This window comes from Herpailurus yagouaroundi, unplaced genomic scaffold (genome assembly GCF_014898765.1).
Source record: "Herpailurus yagouaroundi ecotype Mexico unplaced genomic scaffold, PumYag 77, whole genome shotgun sequence".
Taxonomy (NCBI): Eukaryota; Metazoa; Chordata; class Mammalia; order Carnivora; family Felidae; genus Herpailurus; species Herpailurus yagouaroundi.
In genome coordinates, this window is record NW_024412388.1 from 30,461,347 (window position 1) to 30,483,966 (window position 22,620).

The window sequence follows — 22,620 nt, forward strand, 5'->3', positions numbered from 1 at the left end:
CCGTTCTGTACCTCCTTGGGGGCTCTGTGTAAAAGTGACTCGCTGTCCCTTTATTTTTTTTTCTGATTTTCCAACAGCTCATCTGGCCCCCCCCCCCGTCAGCAGCAGTCAGATAAAGCAGCTGTCTCTCTTGCCCCTGAGTTGATCAGTTGCAGGAATTTGGTTTGCTTGTATTTCATGAAAAATATTCAAGCTTCGGCCCTGGGTGTGTACCTGAGAAGTTCCATAGTTCGTTCTGTTTGGTGGAGGAGTGAAGGCTGGTGCTTACTTAGAGAATTATACTATGATGTGAGAGTTTTTTGCTGATTACATGGTCTCCTGTAGTCTGAGTTTCTCTCCCATGCTGGTCTCCTGGTCTCGTTTCTTGCTGTGGATTATGATCACCATAAGATGGTGCTGCAGCTTTGCGCTCAGCTGTAGGAAAAGGCTTGGGGAGAAACACCTATTGCAGTGGAGGCAGATGGGTCTCAGTAAGCAGTTATGTAGGGGCTGCTGCCTTCGGGTTTCTTACTGCTTTCCTTCCGTGCAGGGCATTTTTCAGGAGAGGTGGGTAGCATTTACATAGAACCAGGCAGGCTATTCTCCTCTGCTGTGTGGTCTGGATCCTTTCAGGATAGAATAAACAGCTGCAGCAGGGAAGTACAACCTCTTTCCACTCCATCCAGAGCCCCTTAGGCTGTGGTGTTATCTCATCTGTGAAACACTATACTAAAAATTGGGGTGGGCGAATCCCATTGACATAACAGGGTGATTTTTTTAGTCCAACTTTTTAGACCTTTAATTCAGACTTCCTGCCCTGCTGCAACTTGAGTAAAAACCATCTGGGACTCATTTTAGCAACTTCCTCTCTTACTCCCAGTGTTATCTGTTTGGGTCCTTGGCCCATGTGAGTCTAGTGGACAATTCAGAACAGTGGGTATCTTCCTGTTTTATTTAATTGAGGACAGACCCATCCCTGCCACAGTTAGAACATAGCATAACATGGAGTTGAAATTAACAATCTTAAATAGGAGTTCACAGACGGGCTTTGCCACTTATTAGCTGTGTAGCCTGGAGCAAATTAATCAACTTTCTTAAACCTCCGTTTCTTTACCTGTAAAATAGTAGTTTTGACTCCATATGGTTACTGTCAGAATTAAATGAGGTAATCCATAGTTTAGCACAGTGCTTGGCGTGTAGCAAATGCTGAAAAAAATATTAGCTGGCGGCATCAGTGATTACTGGTGAACATTTGTGTAACTATTGTTCAGCAGAGGTGGAGCTTCTCTCTTGTATTTGGAAGCCGTATCCTTTTTACAGAGCCTCCTTACACAATACTCAAAAACGATTTCCCAGTGTCTCCTCTGTGTCATTGGCTAACAGAATTAACAGATCTCTCTCTCTCTCTCTCTCTCTCTCTCTCTCTCTCTCTCTCTCTCCTGTCTCTCTTTTTGGGAAGGCGAGGAGAGAAATAAATGCTGTAGGAGGCTAGATCTTTAAGCCTGTGTTTCTTAACTGTGAGGAGTAGGTTCGGGTCTCTCTTCAGGTTATAATTTGTTTAAGATAATTTTATTATTTCTGACCTGAAAAATTTGAGCATCTGTCTTCATTGCTTGATATTTTCTTCTGGGTATCTGGCAGAACAATTGAAATCTCTTTCCTTTCAGAGTCTGGGGGGGCAGTGATAATGGCAGCGTCCCCAGTCCTGGTTCTTCTTGGCCCTTCCCTGCCAAGGTAGCGGCACGCTGGTTTGCTTTCCCCTCGTCCTCCTCCTCCTCCCTTCACGTTACCTTCTTCCATGGCCTCCCTTCTTTCCCCTCCCTTTTCCCTTTACTCTTACATCCCCCCCCCCCCCCCCCACCCCCCCGATTCTGCGGCCCCAGGCCCCCCCCCGGTTTCTAGCTCCTTTTTGCTTTCTGTTTGTGTTTCTGAGGGCAGTGCTCCAATTACCTCATATTTGGAGAGAGGAAGCTGCAGCCAATCCGGTTTCTGTCTGCTTTTAGGTCAAGTGATTTCTGAACTGCAGTGAGATGCTTTGAATTTGTCTTGTTGCAGCTCTGAGCCTGTAAGATGGCTGTCTGAATCGGCAGCGGCTGGGAGAGACAGAGAGGCGGGAGGGAGGGAGAAAGAATTGGAGGGATTGCCGGCATAGTGCATGTTTTTAAATGTGCATCTAATCCGATGAAGCCAAGGTTGGGATTTCTCTGGGATCCCAGGACCGGCTTAGCTGCGTTTTTGATGAGATTAGGAGAGGAAGGCGATGGGAAATTCACTGGGCTGTGTTAAGGAGCCGAAAGATTCAAGAGCTATTCCGGAGAAGGCTCCCATATCTCCTAAGAAAAGGGTTCGGTTCAAAAGGAAGTGGAGGGGGAAGAAAACCCCTACTCCAGAGGTATCTCATGAGGAGGAACCCTTGGAAGGAACCACAGTAATTGAAGAGACAGAAACCCTACCGAAGTTAACAGTGAGTCTCCAAAAGGAGGAAGGAGCAGGAGGGACAGAGCACCCCCCCTCGGACATTTTACTGCCTCGGGACTCAGCCCCCAGCTCAGGGATGGGTGCTCAGGGGATGATCGTGCAGGTGAAGGAGAGATTCCAAGGGGAGATCCAGACTGCTCACCTTTTGTTGGAGAATGAGTCATCAGTTGCCGGAGGGGTCTGGGATTCCCTGCAAGAGGGGAGGACTGTCATCGCTCACCTGCTTGATAACCCGGCGGAAAGGAACTGTGAGAAGTCAGTGAGCCAACTGGTGGAATTTCCGAGGACGGCGTCCTGCAACAGCAGGGCTGTGCTGCTGCCTTTGCAAGGGGAGACTGCAGTGGGGAAAGGAGGTGCTCAGCTTGGACTTCGGAGCGGCACCTTCCCCCTGCCAGACCACCCCACCAATGCAGGGTCTCCAGACCAACTTTCAGGGGTCCAGGGTGTGGGGGCAGGAACCGCGGGTATTTGCAGTGGCCCTCAGACAGGTGCCTGGATTGCAGAGCCTCCTGTCCCTTCATCACTGCCGGACCAGTCGAGAGGTCACAGATGCACAGAACCTGCCCATGTGGGTCGAGTGCCCCCCCAGGGTCCCAGACTGCCTACTTCTCAGAGTGATTTATCCATCAGCGGCAGGACTGTGAGCGTTTTGCCCTCCTCCTCTGGCTACGGCAGTGACGGGCCACACTTACGCGGGATCCAACCTAGAGACACAGAGCCTGAAAAGAGCTCCACATCCTTCTCTGAAGAGGATGGCACCCTTTCTTTGGAGGCAAGTCACACCCCACCATGGGGTCTGGAGGAGGTAGGTGGGCTACGTTCACATTTGGATTCCTGGTCCTCAAACTTATCAAAGTGGAGTATGCTAAGAAGTGAGGATCCTGGTGCTTCTTCGCGGACTTACCCCCATGTCACGTACCAAGAGTTAGTGACCGGGTTTGGCAAGCGGAGTCTATTTCAGATCTGCCCCTTGATGCTTGAAACCAAGTCTCGTTGTCTCTGGGGAATCCCTGATTCCGGGTAACCACACAGCATAATTGCTCGAGCTATCTGGCGGGGTTATCTTTCAAAGTGCAGTGCTAGGTAGTACTTAACTTTCTCAGGCAGGTCTGTTTATGAGCATCCCTGCTACAGGAAGTTGTGGTGTGGTGGCTGAAGGGAGGCCTAGCTGAATCTCCTAAATGAGTGCAGAAGGCATAGGGAATGTGGCAGGAGTTCGGGCCAAGGCAGCTGACCCCAGTGTGATTGCTCTTCCCTGGAGAGTGATGTTCTTACGAGGGCTGATGTAATCCCACTCCTATGGGGACACTGCTAATGACAACACCCATTCGGTATTTGTATAGGTGGAGAGGGCTGGTCCTCCATGGGTTCCTAATTGCAGCATTAGAGGAAAGGGGCACAGAATTATCTGGAGCTTAACTCAGAGAAGAGGGGTTAGAATAGTTTGAAGGTTCAAGGCTAGAAAAAGTTTGTGTTCTGGGTGGACTTGTTTATGGCTTGAACAAGTTTTTGTTGTTATATTGAAGGCATAGGTGTCCGTGGTGATGGTGGTGGGCACTGTGAATGCTTCTAGGGTCAAGGAGTAAGTAGGAATTCAAGAGATTTGGACACAGTGAGGGGAAGGGGACTAGCAAGACAGTGGGCGGCATAGGATCTTGTATGTAAGTCTGTGATTGTGTAGGTGACTGAAGTTATTAATTCACCAATGAGTAAAGAACTTTTGTTGGCATATCAGCTTCCTGTGGTAGAAGAAATAAAAACTTTAGGATCCCAGTGCAGCAAAAGGTAGAAGAAGAAATAGGGCATTTCCTTGCCCAGGGATGTGGCCTCCGTTCCGTACTGGTGCCCTGCATATCAAACCCAACAGCATGAGGCTGAATAGAGACACAATGTCTTGTGCTTGATCTGTGCTTAAAATGTCCTCTTTGGGGATGAATTTCCTCCATCGATAGGCTCATGTCAATCCCCTTTGTTATTATGGAGTTTGAGGACTCCCAACAGCTGGAAGGAAATGTGGCCATTGAAAATATTTTTTATGGGGTACCTGGGTGGTTCAGTCGATTAATTCTCCGACTTTGGCTCAGGTCATGATCTTGTGGTTCGTGAGTTTGAGCCCTGCTTCAGGCTCTGCTGACAGCCGGGTTCTATATCTCCCTCTCTCTCTCTGCCCCTCCCCCACTTGTGCTCTGTCTCTCTGTCTGTCTCTCTCAAAAATAAATAAAACGTTAAAAAAAAAAGATGCTTATTATATGGTTGGGCAAGAGTCTAAGGAGACCTTAGGCTTTTCCATATAAAAGTGTGTGTGTGTGTGGGGTGTGTGTGTGTGTGTGTGTGTGTGTGTGTGTGTGTGAGAGAGAGAGAGAGAGAGAGAATGAGGGAGAGAATGAGAAAGAGAGAAAGAGACAGAGAAGGTGGGAAGGAAAGCAGTGGAGGCTGCTGAGGTGGAGTGTATGAGTATTTGAGCTCTTTGTATGGAGTGGATATAGAGCAGTTTTGCTATAAACTGCTCTTTTTATACCATTAGTATTAAAGCTGAGGTTTGGAGGCATCATAATGTTTTAGGAAACATGCTTGTAATTGTGAGATTTTCAGAAAGTTTTGAGTGTAAAATTTTAAAGAACTCCTAATGAAAATCTATTCTTGATGATGGTCCATAGACGATCGAGGCACTTCTATTATGAGATCTCCACAGAACAGCTCTGTGCAGAGTCTTAAAGAAAAGATTGGTGGGAGAAACCTTTTCTGTAGTTGGACAGTATTGACAGCAGTGTGATTCTTTTGCTGTTTTCAATATGTGAATCAAATTGGTATGTCATATTTTCTGGGCATCCCATCCCTTCGACCCTTCCAGAGCAGGCACAGCCAGACCACTGAGTTATAGCCCAGGCTGAAAAGTTCAGTGACTGGGCATCAGCTCAGATGGCCGACACATTTCTGAGGCTCCTTGCCCATCGTGTGAAGCAGGGACCACAGACTGACCATCCCGTATCACAGATAAGAAGTACCTTCTCAAGATAAGTGTGAAATCCCTTCAGAATGAAAGTCCTGTAGGCCAGGAGGCCTGAATCCCTCACTGATCTCTACAGGAACTTCTTCAGGGAGCTGCTCCCTTATCAGCGTGCTGTTCACAGGCCTCGAGGACAGCAGCTACCAGGGAGACAGAAGCAGCGTGTTCTGACACTTCAGGCTTCCTGTAAACTGTGGGTTGAGACCCCAAGTGGGAGCATCTAACAGGAATGTGCATTCCCTCTGCTGAGGGTGATTGCCCTGGGAGGACACAGGGGTCAGAGGAGCAGCTGCTGCTGGTCACACTCCAGCTCCTTCCGAAAGAGGAGACAGCTGGCAGTTCCATAGACTTGATTTTTTTGTTTGCTTTTTGGTGCCTCTTTTGTTTCTAATATGTTAGAGTAGTAACCCTCCTCAGGAAACAGTTCAAGTTCTGGAGTGCTGCCTGTCCTTGGCATAACTTAGGCTTTATCGTCTCTCCTGTTGATTGCCCAAGGTGTATTGACGGACATGGGGCCAGGGTTGGGTTTGCTGTGGCTGGACACAAACTTCGCAATGGGTTTTATTTCTTTTAGGGATAGAGAGAAATGGGAACTGACTCTGATTCTTGCCAAGTGTGGGGTTTATTTTGTTGTTTTTTGAAATTTTATTTATTTATGAGAGAGAGGGAGAGAGAGAATCCCATGAGATACAGAGAGAGTGAGAGAGGAAGGGAGAGAGAATGTGGAGCTTGAGCTCACAAACCATGAGATCGTGACCTGAACTGAAGTCAGAGGCTTAACTGACTGAGCCACTCAGGTGCCCCGAGTGTGGGGTTTAGATAATAGAAGACAAATGGTCTACTTTACTGTTCACCTGTTATAGTTGATACTTCCCTTGTCAGGAAATAGTTAACACAGAAATGGGATGATAGGGACCAGCTAACAAAAATGGTTTTCAGTTTTCAGAATGGTAAGTGGACTGGGATTTGGAGCTGGGTCGCAGTGTCAGGCACAAGCCTTCTCTCAGGAGGACTCCCTACTGCCAGCTGCCATCAGTATCCAGAATACCTGGCTTACTGGAACAAGGAAAATTACTGACAATCCCTTCCTCCTCCCTGTCTTGGCTCCCATGCCAGTCTCCTGTCCACACTGTTAGTGGGTTCTGTTGAATGAAGAACATGGCTGTATACCAGTGTCCTTGCCATGAACCCTTAGAGTCCATACAAATTTGAGTGATAGTAAGGTAACACTGTGGGCTAGAAATGATGAGGAAATTGGTTGGTATATTATTTTCTGGGCTCAGCCTTTTCAGTTTACAAGTATCCCTTTCCCATGTCTCCTCTTTAATTATAGGGAATTGTTTTACTAATATTGGTGAGGAGAAAGCAAAATTAACCAGATGATTCTATTAGACGAATGTAGCAGTTAAAATCACAGTTAAGAAAGGAGCTTTGGTTGGGGCGCCTGGGTGGCTCAGTTGGTTAAGCCTCTGACTTTGGCTCAGGTCATGATCTCACAGTTTGTGAGTTTGAGCCCCCTGTCGGGCTCTGTGCTGACAGCTCAGAGCCTGGAGCCTGCTTCGGATTCTGTGTCTCTCTCTCTCTCTGCCCCTCCCCTGCTCACGCTCTGTCTCTCTCTGTCTCAAAAATAAAACACTAAAAAAAAATTTTTTTTTTCTTTTTAAGAAAGGAGCTTTGGTTAAGAAAGGACTTTTTTCTTTTTCAAAAATTTATTACTACGGGCGCCCAGGTGACTCAGTCGGTTGAGCATCTGACTCTTGATTTTGCCTCAGGTCATGACCTCATGGTGGTGAGATGGAGCCCTGAGTTGGGTTCTGTGCTGGGCGTGGAGCCTGCTTGGGATTCTCCCATTGTCTCTCTCTCTCTACCCCCTCCCCAAATAATTGTTATAAAGAATCATCATGAGGGGCGCCTGGGTGGCTCAGTCGGTTAAGCGTCGACTTCAGCTCAGGTCATGAACTCATGGTTCATGAGTTCAAGCCCCACATCTGGCTCTGTGCTGACAACTGAGAGCCTGGTACCTGCTTTAGGTTCTGTGTCTCCCTCTCTCTACCCCTCCCCTGCTCATGCTCTTTCTCCCTCTCTCTCAAAAATAAATACATATTTTAAAAAAATTTAAAAAAAAAGAATCATGAATTTTTAGGTGTAACAGTGGTGGTATGGTTATGTTAAAAAGAGTCCTTATGATTTAGGGACACCTGGCTGCCTCAGTCATTAGAGCATGTGACTTCTGATCTCAGGGTTGTAAGTTCAAGCCCCACGTTGGGTGTAGAGATTACTTAAAAATGGTAATAATAAAAAAAGAGTCCTCATGTTTTAGAGCTACTCACTGAAGTATTTATGGAAGAAATGCCATGTGTGTGGGTTTGCTTCATAATATCAAGGGAGCATGAAGTGGGTTGAGTGTAGATGAAATAAGATTAGCTGTGAGTTGAAATGGTGGAAAGTGGGTGATGGGTACATAGGAGTTCACTAGACTGTTCAGTTTCTTTGTGCATGTATTTGAAACTTTCCATTTCAAATGGTAAGTTAAGAAAAATAATGGTAATAGTTGCATAATGCATATTCTGAAAAAGGATTAATATTCAGAATCTATGAAATGTAGTATAAGTAAGGTGGTTAGGAGTGTGGAGCCAGATCGTCTGAATTTGAATTCCAGCTCTACTACCTACTAGCAGTGAACCTTGGGGCAAGTTACTTAACTTCTCTGCGATATAATTTCCTTATTTGTAAGTTGAGGATAACAGTAGTATATACTTTGTAGTGTCGTTGTGAGAATTTATGAATTAATACAGTGAAGCACAATAAATGCTAGTTATTAGTAGTAGTATTTAAAGAATCCCTACAAATAAAAAGGTAAACACCCTAGTAGAAAAATAGGGGAAAAACCCAGGAATAAACAATTCACTAAAAAGGAAACCCAGATGCCTCATACACGTCTGTCACTAGTAGTAACCAACGATATACATATCAAAACAAGATAGTATTTTATACCCATCAGAAAATAAAATAAAAAGTCTGAAAATACCAAGTATAGATGAAGATGTAGAGTGATGGAAAAAAATCTCTTCGTGCGTGAAAGTATAAAGTGGAACTACTGTTTGGAGAGCAGTTTACCAGTATTTAGTAGAATTGAAGGATGCGCATATTTTATGACCTAGGGTTTAGACCCTGAATTTGAATGCTGAAAGGTGCACCCCATGACTGTTGCCTAACTCAGGTGCTGGTAATAAACACAGCTGCAATTAGATCCCTGTAACCAGCCAGGCATCTGTAGTGAACAACCACACTATGCCCTCACCTGCTTCTTGGATGGAAGTTTTCAGTCCGATACTGTCTCTGTAGTGGAATGAGGTCTGCTAGGAACTTCAGGACATGAGAATCAAGTATCTGTTTGCTCCCTACATCCAGTCCTGTTCTCTGAGACTTATATAGACTTACAAAGTCCAAACTCCTCAGTCTGATATTCTAACCCTCCATAATCTATCTGACTTTCTCTCGTGTCAGTTTTCCATTTGAATGTACCTTTTTTTTTTTTTTAAGTTTATTTATTTAGTTTGAGAGAGAGAGCACACACGTGAGAGCATATGAGTAGGGTAGGGCCATCGAGAGAGAGGAAGAGAGAGAATCCCAAGCACTGTCAGCACAGAGCCAGATGTGGGGCTTGAACCCACGAACCGTGAGATCATGATATGAGCTAAAACCAAGAGTCAGATGCTTAATCAACTGAACCACCTAGGTCCCCCAAATCTACCTATCTTACCAGGTCAACCCCTTAACCATCTTTTCCAGTTTCATCTTATTTCAGCTTCCAGTCTTTGTTGGCGTCTACCTTCTACCTAGAATTCTTTTCTTCTCCCTGTCCCTTCGATAACATCCTTCAAGGATGAGTTTAAATCACACTTCTTTAAGTATGATTTTTAATCCCTCTAACCCAGATGAATTTTCATTCTGCTGAGCCCCTGTATTGGATATTACTATTTACTATGTTACAGTTGCTTCTTTGGGGCCTTCAGCATAACTTTTTCATGTGACCCTCCCGTCCCCCACATATGGCTACATAGATGGTAAGATTTTTGTTTCCCTCCAGAAATTAGCCTTCAGAAAAGAGGGATTCTCTTTGTCAAGTTTTTCTTGTTATTGGGCCCCCACTGAAAATACAGCTCATGAAATAGGATGAATGAATTTGTGTCACCATCTGCTAGTTTAGTCGATAATCAACTTTTATAGGGATCAACTGAAATAATTGGTTAACCAAAAAAGACCAAAAACTTAAGAAGGCTTTCATTACAGACTATTGTTTTACAGACCATAAACCTCCTAATTTGAAGTGTTGGATGTAATTGTGTATAAGTCTTAATCACATTAAAAACTTAAAAAAAAAAAATCACTCACATCACTTATAAAAAACACAGCAAGTGTTCACATTATGGAAACCATAAATAAATACCAATAGAATAAATAAATGAAAAAAAAAACCTAGAGCAGAACGGAGTCGCCGGAGCCAAGCGCAGACGAGAGGCCCACGGAAGAGGGTAGGAAGGGCGGCGAGGCGGTGCGCGCGCGCTCCACCGACTGGCGGGAGGGAGCCGGGGCGGAGGGGCGGCTCGCCGGCCAAGCAGAGCCCCCGAGTCTGGCTTGCAAAAAGCGGAGGGGCCTGACGGACTGTGTTCCGACAGCAAGCGCGACTTAGCGGCTGGGAGGTCATAAATTAACAGCTCTGCTCAGAAAGCGGGAAGGCTGGAGGACAAAGGGAAGGAGAGCTGCTGAGCCCCCTGACGACAGAGCTCAGTTTGGTGGGGAACAAAGGCGCTCGCCAGCGCCATCTCCCCCGCCCATCCCCCAGCCAAAATCCCAAAGAGAACCAGTTCCTGCCAGGGAACTTGCTCACTCCGCGCAAACACCCAACTCTGCGCTTCTGCGGAGCCAAACCTCCGGCAGCGGATCTGACTCCCTCCTGCTGCCACAGGGCCCCTCCTGAAGTGGATCACCTAAGGAGAAGCAAGCTAAGCCTGCCCCTCCTGCCCCTGTGCACCTTGCCTACCCACCCCAGCTAAGACGCCAGATCCCCAGCATCACAAGCCTGGCAGTGTGCAAGTAGCCCAGACGGGCCACCCCACCCCACAGTGAATCCCGCCCCTAGGAGAGGGGAAGAGAAGGCACACACCAGTCTGACTACAGCGGTGGGCTGGGGGCAGACATCAGGTGTGACTGCGGCTCCGCCCACCAACTCCAGTTATACACCACAGCACAGGGGAAGTGCCCTGCAGGTCCTCACCACGCCAGGGACTATCCAAAATGACCAAGCGGAAGAATTCCCCTCAGAAGAATCTCCAGGAAATAACAACAGCTAATGAGCTGATCAAAAAGGATTTAAATAATATAACAGAAAGTGAATTTAGAATAATAGTCATAAAATTAATCGCTGGGCTTGAAAACAGTATAGCTGACAGCAGAGAATCTCTTGCTACAGAGATCAAGGGACTAAGGAACAGTCACGAGGAGCTGAAAAACGCTTTAAACGAAATGCATAACAAAATGGAAACCACCACGGCTCGGATTGAAGAGGCAGAAGAGAGAATAGGTGAACTAGAAGATAAAGTTATGGAAAAAGAGGAAGCTGAGAAAAAGAGAGATAAAAAAATCCAGGAGTATGAGGGGAAAATTAGAGAACTAAGTGATACACTAAAAAGAAATAATACATGCATAATTGGTATCCCAGAGGAGGAAGAGAGAGGGAAAGGTGCTGAAGGGGTACTTGAAGAAATAATAGCTGAGAACTTCCCTGAACTGGGGAAGGAAAAAGGCATTGAAATCCAAGAGGCACAGAGAACTCCCTTCAGACGTCACTTGAATCGATCTTCTGCACGACATATCATAGTGAAACTGGCAAAATACAAGGATAAAGAGAAAATTCTGAAAGCAGCAAGGGGTAAACGTGCCCTCACATATAAAGGGAGACCTATAAGACTCGTGACTGATCTCTCTTTTGAAACTTGGCAGGCCAGAAAGAATCGGCACGAGATTTTCAGTGTGCTAGACAGAAAAAATATGCAGCCGAGAATCCTTTATCCAGCAAGTCTGTCATTTAGAATAGAAGGAGAGATAAAGGTCTTCCCAAACAAACAAAAACTGAAGGAATTTGTCACCACTAAACCAGCCCTACAAGAGATCCTAAGGGGGACCCTGTGAGACAAAGTACCAGAGACATCACTACAAGCATAAAACATACAGACATCACAATGACTCTAAACCCATATCTTTCTATAATAACACTGAATGTAAATGGATTAAATGCGCCAACCAAAAGACATAGGGTATCAGAATGGATAAAAAAACAAGACCCATCTATTTGCTGTCTACAAGAGACTCATTTTAGACCTGAGGACACCTTTAGATTGAGAGTGAGGGGATGGAGAACTATTTATCATGCTACTGGAAGCCAAAAGAAAGCTGGAGTAGCCATACTTATATCAGACAAACTAGACTTTAAATTAAAGGCTGTAACAAGAGATGAAGAAGGACATTATATAATAGTGACAGGGTCTATCCATCAGGAAGAGCTAACAATTATAAATGTCTATGCGCCGAATACCGGAGCGCCCAAATATATAAAACAATTACTCATAAACATAAGCAACCTTATTGATAAGAATGTGGTAATTGCAGGGGACTTTAACACCCCACTTACAGAAATGGATAGATCATCTAGACACACGGTCAATAAAGAAACAAGGGCCCTGAATGAGACATTGGATCAGATGGACTTGACAGATATATTTAGAACTCTGCATCCCAAAGCAACAGAATATACTTTCTTCTCGAGTGCACATGGAACATTCTCCAAGATAGATCATATACTGGGTCACAAAACAGTCCTTCATAAGTTTACAAGAATTGAAATCATACCATGCATACTTTCAGACCACAATGCTATGAAGCTTGAAATCAACCACAGAAAAAAGTCTGGAAAGCCTCCCAAAGCATGGAGGTTAAAGAACACCCTACTAACGAATGAGTGGGTCAACCAGGCAATTAGAGAAGAAATTAAAAAATATATGGAAACAAACGAAAATGAAAATACAACAATCCAAACGCTTTGGGACACAGCGAAGGCAGTCCTGAGAGGAAAATACATTGCAATCCAGGCCTATCTCAAGAAACAAGAAAAATCCCAAATACAAAATCTAACAGCACACCTAAAGGAAATAGAAGCAGAACAGCAAAGGCAGCCTAAACCCAGCAGAAGAAGAGAAATAATAAAGATCAGAGCAGAAATAAACAATATAGAATCTAAAAAAACTGTAGAGCAGATCAACGAAACCAAGAGTTGGTTTTTTGAAAAAATAAACAAAATTGACAAACCTCTAGCCAGGCTTCTCAAAAAGAAAAGGGAGATGACCCAAATAGATAAAATCATGAATGAAAATGGAATGATTACAACCAATCCCTCAGAGATACAAACAATTATCAGGGAATACTATGAAAAATTATATGCCAACAAATTGGACAACCTGGAAGAAATGGACAAATTCCTGAACACCCACACTCTTCCAAAACTCAATCAGGAGGAAATAGAAAGCTTGAACAGACCCATCACCAGCGAAGAAATTGAATCGGTTATCAAAAATCTCCCAACAAATAAGAGTCCAGGACCAGATGGCTTCCCAGGGGAGTTCTACCAGACGTTTAAAGCAGAGATAATACCTATCCTTCTCAAGCTATTCCAAGAAATAGAAAGGGAAGGAAAACTTCCAGACTCATTCTATGAAGCCAGTATTACTTTGATTCCTAAACCAGACAGAGACCCAGTAAAAAAAGAGAACTACAGGCCAATATCCCTGATGAATATGGATGCAAAAATTCTCAATAAGATACTAGCAAATCGAATTCAACGGCATATAAAAAGAATTATTCACCATGATCAAGTGGGATTCATTCCTGAGATGCAGGGCTGGTTCAACATTCGCAGATCAATCAACGTGATACATCACATTAACAAAAAAAAAGAGAAAAACCATATGATCCTGTCAATCGATGCAGAAAAGGCCTTTGACAAAATCCAGCACCCTTTCTTAATAAAAACCCTTGAGAAAGTCGGGATAGAAGGAACATACTTAAAGATCATAAAAGCCATTTATGAAAAGCCCACAGCTAACATCATCCTCAACGGGGAAAAACTGAGAGCTTTTTCCCTGAGATCAGGAACACGACAGGGATGCCCACTCTCACCACTGTTGTTTAACATAGTGCTGGAAGTTCTAGCATCAGCAATCAGACAACAAAAGGAAATCAAAGGCATCAAAATTGGCAAAGATGAAGTCAAGCTTTCGCCTTTTGCAGATGACATGATATTATACATGGAAAATCCGATAGACTCCACCAAAAGTCTGCTAGAACTGATACATGAATTCAGCAAAGTTGCAGGATACAAAATCAATGTGCAGAAATCAGTTGCATTCTTATACACTAACAATGAAGCAACAGAAAGACAAATAAAGAAACTGATCCCATTCACAATTGCACCAAGAAGCATAAAATACCTAGGAATAAATCTAACCAAAGATGTAAAGGATCTGTATGCTGAAAACTATAGAAAGCTTATGAAGGTAATTGAAGAAGATTTAAAGAAATGGAAAGACATTCCCTGCTCATGGATTGGAAGAATAAATATTGTCAAAATGTCAATACTACCCAAAGCTATCTACACATTCAATGCAATCCCAATCAAAATTGCACCAGCATTCTTCTCGAAACTAGAACAAGCAATCCTAAAATTCATATGGAACCACAAAAGGCCCCGAATAGCCAAAGTAATTTTGAAGAAGAAGACCAAAGCAGGAGGCATCACAATCCCAGACTTTAGCCTCTACTACAAAGCTGTCATCATCAAGACAGCATGGTATTGGCACAAAAACAGACACATAGACCAATGGAATAGAATAGAAACCCCAGAACTAGACCCACAAACGTATGGCCAACTCATCTTTGACAAAGCAGGAAAGAACATCCAATGGAAAAAAGACAGTCTCTTTAACAAATGGTGCTGGGAGAACTGGACAGCAACATGCAGAAGGTTGAAACTAGACCACTTTCTCACACCATTCACAAAAATAAACTCAAAATGGATCAAGGACCTGAATGTGAGACAGGAAACCATCAAAACCTTAGAGGAGAAAGCAGGAAAAGACCTCTCTGACCTCAGCCGTAGCAATCTCTTACTCGACACATCCCCAAAGGCAAGGGAATTAAAAGCAAAAGTGAATTACTGGGACCTTATGAAGATCAAAAGCTTCTGCACAGCAAAGGAAACAACCAACAAAACTAAAAGGCAACCAACGGAATGGGAAAAGATATTTGCAAATGACATATCGGACAAAGGGTTAGTATCCAAAATCTATAAAGAGCTCACCAAACTCCACACCCGAAAAGCAAATAACCCAGTGAAGAAATGGGCAGAAAACATGAATAGACACTTCTCTAAAGAAGACATCCGGATGGCCAACAGGCACATGAAAAGATGTTCAGTGTCGCTCCTTATCAGGGAAATGCAAATCAAAACCACACTCAGGTATCACCTCACGCCAGTCAGAGTGGCCAAAATGAACAAATCAGGAGACTATAGATGCTGGAGAGGATGTGGAGAAACGGGAACCCTCTTGCACTGTTGGTGGGAATGCAAATTGGTGCAGCCACTCTGGAAAGCAGTGTGGAGGTTCCTCAGAAAATTAAAAATAGACCTACCCTATGACCCAGCAATAGCACTGCTAGGAATTTATCCAAGGGACACAGGAGTACTGATGCATAGGGGCACTTGTACCCCAATGTTCATAGCAGCACTCTCAACAATAGCCAAATTATGGAAAGAGCCTAAATGTCCATCAACTGATGAATGGATAAAGAAATTGTGGTTTATATACACAATGGAATACTACGTGGCAATGAGAAAAAATGAAATATGGCCTTTTGTAGCAACGTGGATGGAACTGGAGAGTGTGATGCTAAGTGAAATAAGCCATACAGAGAAAGACAGATACCATATGGTTTCACTCTTATGTGGATCCTGAGAAACTGAACAGGAACCCATGGGGGAGGGGAAGGAAAAAAAAAAAAAAAGAGGTTAGAGTGGGAGAGAGCCAAAGCATAAGAGACTGTTGAGAACTGAGAACAAACTGAGGGTTGATGGGGGGTGGGAGGGAGGAGAGGGTGGGTGATGGGTATTGAGGAGGGCACCTTTTGGGATGAGCACTGGGTGTTGTATGGAAACCAATTTGACAATAAATTTCATATATAAATAAAAAAAAAAAAAGAAAGAAAAAAAACCCTAATCCAATGTTATGCAACTGGATTCTTGTGGCTGGGGATAGAATTTCCAGTGACAACATGGATTCAAAAAAGTGCTGTTGTGTCTCAGAAATTTTAATAAGAAATGTAGGTGAAGTTTTCTAGAATATTCACTCAAAAAATAGCTTTAGTTGTTTTTTTTTAATTAAAGTAGCTTTATTGATGAAAAAGACATTGATGTTAAAGATGCATGTGAAGAGGTTTGATAACATGGTTTTATGAAATGGAAAAGTAGAAAAAGCATTCTAATTTTTAAAAAGTTTTTATTTAAATTCCAGTTAGTTAACATACATTGTAATATTTCACGTGGACAATAGTGATTCAACACTTCCATACAACTTCCCGGTGTTCATCACAGCAAGTGGCATTAATTCTAAATTAATGCATTAGATATATTACTTAATTTTAAATATGTGTATAGGGGCACCTGGGTGGCTCAGTTGGTTAAGCGTCTGACTTTGGCTCAGGTCATGATCTCGCGGTTCGTGAGTTCGAGCCCTGCGTCGGGCTTGGTGCTGACACCTCAGAGCCTGGACCCTGCTTCAGATTCTGTGTCTCCCTCTCTCTCTGCCCCTCCTTCACTCACACTCTGTCTCTGTCTCTCTCTCAAAAATAAACATTAAAAATTAAAATAAATAAATAAATAAATAAGTGTATATATCTAAAAAAATTTCCAGAAGTTTATATATGCAAGAGGACCACAAATCTTCCCTTTCTCCCTTCCTCTCTTCCATCCATCTGTTGTCATTTGGAAAAATTGGGGAGTACCTTATATGGGGTAGCTTTATTTTAGCCAGATAGGGAGTCTGCCACCTAAATTCTTTCAAGGCAAGCATGTCTGTTTTTTTATCTCCCTCTTTTCAACTGGCTAACTTCTACTTCTGTCTTGAAACTCAACATAAATGTCATCTCAGAGAGCTTCTTCAGCATGCTCCTTCAGGTTAGTTGCTTATCTGTGTCACAGCATTGATCTGTGTGGCATATTGTCTCCCCTGCTAAACTGCTTGGGCTTGAGGCCCAAGGTTGTGTTTTTGTCTTCAGATACCAAGAACTTCAACACAGCTCCTAGAACATAGTGGTTGTCAAGAAAAATAGAATAAACAATTGATGTTTGACTTTTTTCTTTAAGTTTTTTTTTTTAAAGTAATCTCTACCCCCCCCCCCCCCCCCAGTGTGAGGCTTAAACTTACAACCCCTAGATCAAGAGTCCCATGTTTTACCAGCTGAGCCAGCCAGTTGCCCCGGTGTTTGACTTTTTTATCTTGAGATGAAAGAACTTAAATGCAGCTCCTATTATATGGTGGTTGTCAAGAAATAACAGAATGAATAAATGGTGTTTGACTTTTTTTGTTCTTCTCCATGGTGCCTGGAATAATGTTAAACACAGATGAGATGTTGTTTAATAAATACTTACTGAATTATTAGGAACACCTTAAGTTTCTAGATACACTTCAGAGAAGGAATTAATTGAGCCTCGGAAAGCATGGGTTGAAAGAGACTTCAGGTAGACACACATAGTCTCTGGGATGGTGTTGAGACTGTCCTCTCTCTCTACATGGCTCATTTTTAAAAACCCAGATGAGGGGGAGAGCTCTCTGACACTGAAGCCGGGTTTCTGTATTTGGAAGATTAAGGTAGAAGCTTCTGCATAGCCCCAAGGACAGCACTGTGTACATCACATATGAACGTTACGTGAAGAGATGGACAGAAGCCCAATGTAATTACTGAGATGGTTGTGATGAGAATCCTATTTTTCTCATCCAGCGCAGTCTAGGAAGGGCCCTAGTCCAAACAGTGTATTTTTCCTTTCCCTGAGGGATCCAGACATTTCCCTGTTTCATTATAGCTGTGTGGGAAATCTGAAGTAAAGCTGTTCAATGAACTATTTTCAGTGCAATATACAAAAATACTGTGATAGGATGCCACCAGAGAGATTGACTGATTGTACTGGGCATAAAATACCCATTAACTAACTGGGATTTTAAAAAAAATAAATAGCCCAAATACTCAGATTTCATCTTGTGTATTCAAATTGTATCCCTTTTCACTTCCACCTGTCCTGTTCCCGGCAGTGTTTTACCTTACTGTGTCTGAAGCGGCTGCAGTGGAAGTGCTGGGATCTGTCAGTGGTGAGTGGTATCTGGCCACTGAAATCAGCACATCCAAGTGTTGGTAAGGAGAACTGGAATAGAATTGGTATCAGGGAGGAGCTGTTGTCACTGCAGTCACAGGATGATAGCTTGGGTACCATGATCCATTGTTGGGCCCTCAGCTTTGCAACTCTGCTTTTTTTTTTTTTTTTTTTGGTACACTTGTTGTTGACTGAGTTCTAGGGGATTGATTCACAGTGATCATACTGGCTAGAGATTAATTGATGTTAATTAATTAATTTACAGTATGAATTATAACTGCCAAGTGGTACAGTATTTGAATCGACCACTCTGTGCATTTTGTCGCTTTAGGATGTCTGTATCGTGAGCAAATAATAATGGAAGGTTGTCAGCTGAACATGGAGTCAGAGCAAAGAGGCGGTGGGTAGAGGACAGTTGCAGGCTGATCTTACTAGCTGGCATCATCAAAGTTTGGCAGCCTGATTTCTCCTGTAGAAATACACCTGTCAAGGGGACAGGAATCCTGGATCTGCTGGTTAGGCCACCATTTCACCATCACTGTCTTGGAGGCAGCACTTATGGTTTTCCCTTTTCCAAACTCCTTGAAGGCCACCCATGCTCTTTTGTTCCCATAGCCTTTCTTAGGCATCTTAGTAATATTTAGGAGTCTTCAGCTTTCTTGTATACTCAATAAAGTATGAAAGTTCTTGGCCCTGTTTTTTTTCCCCTGAATTTTAGAGTATCTTCACCTGATTTAATCTTATCTGCTATGAGTTGAGTTTGTAAATTTAGTATTCAGAGACTTGAAAGTGCCTTATTGTTGATTGTTCCCATGTACTGATGACCAGGGAGGCTACGCCATTCACAGTGCTGCACCTGATGGAGACAGCTAAGAGACAGGTGTTCTGTTGACATGCTTGTGCCTTCCCTGCCCAAAGCACCTGGCCCCCAAGTTGTTCTGGGCATGGTGTATTGTTATGATGGAAAGGAAATGCACATTCTCTAGGCATATTACCTACATCGCTTTATTTAATCCTTATAATGACTGTATGATAAAGTTATTGTTTCATCTTAAATATAGGGAATATGGGGTGCAAGAAGCTTTGGTCATTTATTTATGTGAAGTCATGTTCCTGGTAAATACCTCCTTTCCAGTGCTTGTCTCTTTGACTCAAAGGCTTTTTCTTTTTCTTATTGATAAATATTGTTTTGTAGCTTTCATTATAAATGTAAAGTATGTTCAGTATTTAAAGCCTGAATAAAAGAAAAGTAAAAAGAGAATAAAATTATCCATAGTCTCACTCCAGGAGAGACAACCATTGTTGATACGAGCTCAAACTTGTTTGGTTATACTACAGACTGTTTTGAATTTGCTAATGAGTAAGTTTGCTGTCTAAAAAGTAGCCTGTCTCGGGATTCTATGTAGACCTTACCCTAAAAGACATTTGTTTATTTTTATTGTTTTATTTTTATTTATTTTTTTAATTTTTTTTTCAACGTTTATTTATTTTTGGGACAGAGAGAGACAGAGCATGAATGGGGGAGGGGCAGAGAGAGAGGGAGACACAGAATCAGAAACAGGCTCCAGGCTCTGAGCCATCAGCCCAGAGCCCGACGCGGGGCTCGAACTCACGGACCGCGAGATCGTGACCTGGCTGAAGTCAGACGCTCAACTGACTGCGCCACCCAGGCGCCCCTATTGTTTTATTTTTAAACTAAATAATCATTAATTAAATGTGTTAAATGTCCAGCATATAACTAACACAACACTAGGTGCAGTGGGTGATATACGGAAGCAACGTGATCGCTGAGTTTCAGAGTTGGAAGTTTTTCTTTCACAACATCCCCGCTTCTTCTTGAACATGCCCTGTGTCGAGGAGCTCTCTCTCTCGGGGCTGCTCTTGAATTTTAGATAGTTCTGATTGTTAGCTGTGGTAATGGCTCCCCAGGAAACCTATATAGTCTTGGGGAGATAAGATCAAATATATGAAATAATAGCCAGTAATTCAAGATAGTATTTAGTGTTATGTGGGAGTAAGAATTGGAGGAAGACCATCATCCATACAAGGAAGAGCAAACAGAACTCTGTTGAGCATAGCCCTATGTCTGGGCTGGGTGCTGTAGTATATAATCTCGGTTGTCAAGCAATCCTGAGAAAAGGTAGTAGGTATTATTTATTCCCACTTTACAGATGTTATGACTGAGGTCCAGCTTACAGTTTTTGAAGTTGAGATTCAAACCCAGGTCTGCATGGAACCAAAGGCATGCACTTTCTTCTCTCCCAAACTGTCCTCTAAGTAGTTCCTGTGCTGGATTTTGGGGGTTTTGTAAACTAACATGTTTTCTTATAAAAATGTACATGATGTACAAAATTTGGGAAAGAGAAATATCACCTATAATGCTACCACTTATGAGATACCTGTGATGATTCGTTTGGTGTCTTTCTCTCCTGTATTTACCCTTATTTACCCTCATGTACATATATGCATTTATCACATACCTTGTGTGCATGTATATGTATGTATATATACGTATGTACATATGACTATATATTTAGGTATTCTGTATATCTTTTAACAAAACCGCTATTAAATTGTTTTGTTTGCGTTCTTTTTCTTTTCATAACATACGGTGACCATTTTCTTTTGTCATTAAGATTTGCCAAAGCATACCTTTTTATAGTGCTACAAACAATTCCACCCTGTGTATGTGCTATTAATTTGTAACCAATCAATCCCTTATTAGAGCTTAAGCTCTATAGCTTTTTGCTGTAACATTTATCATATGTTGGTAAGCATTCTTGTATAAATTTTTTTGGTGTGTGTGTCTCTGATGGTTTCCTATCAAGTATATGTGTATTTTAAAACTTTTGATTCAAAACTTCATCTGGAGGAGTTAGGGCATGTGTATTCTCACTGGTACAATATGTGAGAATGTCCGGTGTTAGGTATTCTCTCCAGTACTAACTAATATCATTACAAAAAACTTTCCCTATTTGATAGGTGAAAAATGACCTCTCGTGGTTTTAATTTGTATCTCTGACTACCAAACAGAGTGAATATCTGTTAGAGTTGTCATTCAAAGTTGTACCAGCCTTCGATCTCCCTCTTCTTCTAAGAGCCATATGCATGAAGAAGAGAAGGCTAGAAGGCTTCTTCTTATTTATGCTAAAGTACCCGTGCCATATCTTTTGGCAGATCTCTGACATCTACATTAGTGGAGAATCAGGGGACATGTCAGCCAAGGAGAAGCTTCTCCTGTGGACCCAGAAGGTGACAGCTGGTTACACAGGGATCAAATGTACCAACTTTTCCTCCTGCTGGAGTGATGGGAAGATGTTCAATGCACTTATTCACCGATACAGGTAAATGCAGTGGGATTTCACTGTGCCTGGAGGAGCTTCTTCTCATCTTGCTTGCAATAAGTTATAATGCCACTTTTTCCCTGAACCAAGGGTCAACACTCTGACTCATTTTCTTACTTCAAAAAGGAGTATGTATTGAATTCCTGCTACTCTAGGCACTGGGTACAAACACCAGGGAACAGAACCACAACAGCTCTTGCTTTCATGGAGTTTATTTATTAGGCAGTGAACAAAGAAATGCATTCTGTTATATGGTGGTAAGTGCAGTAGAGGGGTAGAGAGTGATGGGGTTTGTTGTACTTGGGACGGGTGGCTGGAGATGGCCTCTCTGATTAGGGTGCTGGAGCAGAGCTGTAAAGGAGCGAGCCACACAGTCCTCCTAGGGTCAGAGGGCTTCACTTGGAGGAAACAGCAAGTGCAGAGGGTCTGAAGTGGGTGCTTACTTGGAGTGGATGAGGAATAGCAGCTGGCTGGAGTGAGATGAGTGAGGAAGATAGGAATTTTGATGACAAAAATTAAAATTATTGCACTCTTAATGATCATAAACACATCCCAGCTTTCACCCTATACTGGCTTTCCCATAAAATCCAACCAACCTGCTGTTATGGGTTTAGGATGAGGGAGCACTGGGTTCCTGGCATGTAATTAAAAATGGGATTAGTATCTTTCTAAACGTCTTGCTTTCTCTCTAATGTAATTAGTGTGTTCCAGCTCTGGGTACTTCTAAGAGGTTTGCTTTGTGTGAACTTGTGTGATGTATAGGCCTTTCACGTGTCTTGGTGGACTTTTACAGACCTGATCTGGTAGATATGGAAAGGGTACAAATCCAAAGTAACCGCGAGAATTTGGAGCAAGCTTTCGAAGTAGCAGAAAGACTGGGGGTCACCCGCTTACTGGACGCAGAAGGTGAGAGTGGACCGGTGTTGAGTTTGTTTGGCTTATATTCATTGTCCTTCTGCTGGCAGCTCCCTCTGTTCTAAGAAATTTCTTTCCCTTTTTCTCTCAGATGTGGATGTGCCATCTCCAGATGAAAAGTCTGTGATCACTTATGTGTCTTCAATTTATGATGCCTTCCCTAAAGTCCCTGAGGGTGGAGAAGGGATCAGTGCTACGGTAAAAGAAAACTTCCCTAAATTACCTTCTGGCTTTGATATGTTTGGGCGGAATGCATTGATTAGACTTTGTTTCTCAAGCACTCACTGTATGAGGAGCACTTTTATACAGAGCAAACTGAATCCACATCATCTTTATACATGGTCATTGTCTCTGGTCCCTGGGAATGAGTCCAGATATTGCTAATTTTGTAGCATCCAGCATAGACTATTCTAGTGTCAGGA

At 42.9% G+C, this 22,620-nt stretch overlaps 1 protein-coding gene across 32 annotated transcripts in view; it reads left to right on the forward strand.

Annotated features, from left to right (window-relative positions):
- The window catches only part of MACF1 (microtubule actin crosslinking factor 1), a 341,865-nt gene that overhangs the window by 161,274 nt on the left and 157,971 nt on the right, over positions 1–22,620 (forward strand). For 18 of the 32 annotated variants that reach the window (XM_040469723.1, XM_040469739.1, XM_040469724.1 and 15 more), the window contains 3 exons: positions 21,117–21,283; positions 22,077–22,189; positions 22,290–22,396. In XM_040469723.1, coding sequence (XP_040325657.1) covers positions 21,117–21,283; positions 22,077–22,189; positions 22,290–22,396 — 387 coding nt within the window. Of the gene's footprint in view, positions 1–2,117; positions 3,263–21,116; positions 21,284–22,076; positions 22,190–22,289; positions 22,397–22,620 lie in introns of those variants that run through there. The other 14 variants (XM_040469711.1, XM_040469719.1, XM_040469714.1 and 11 more) reach the window with 4 other exon arrangements.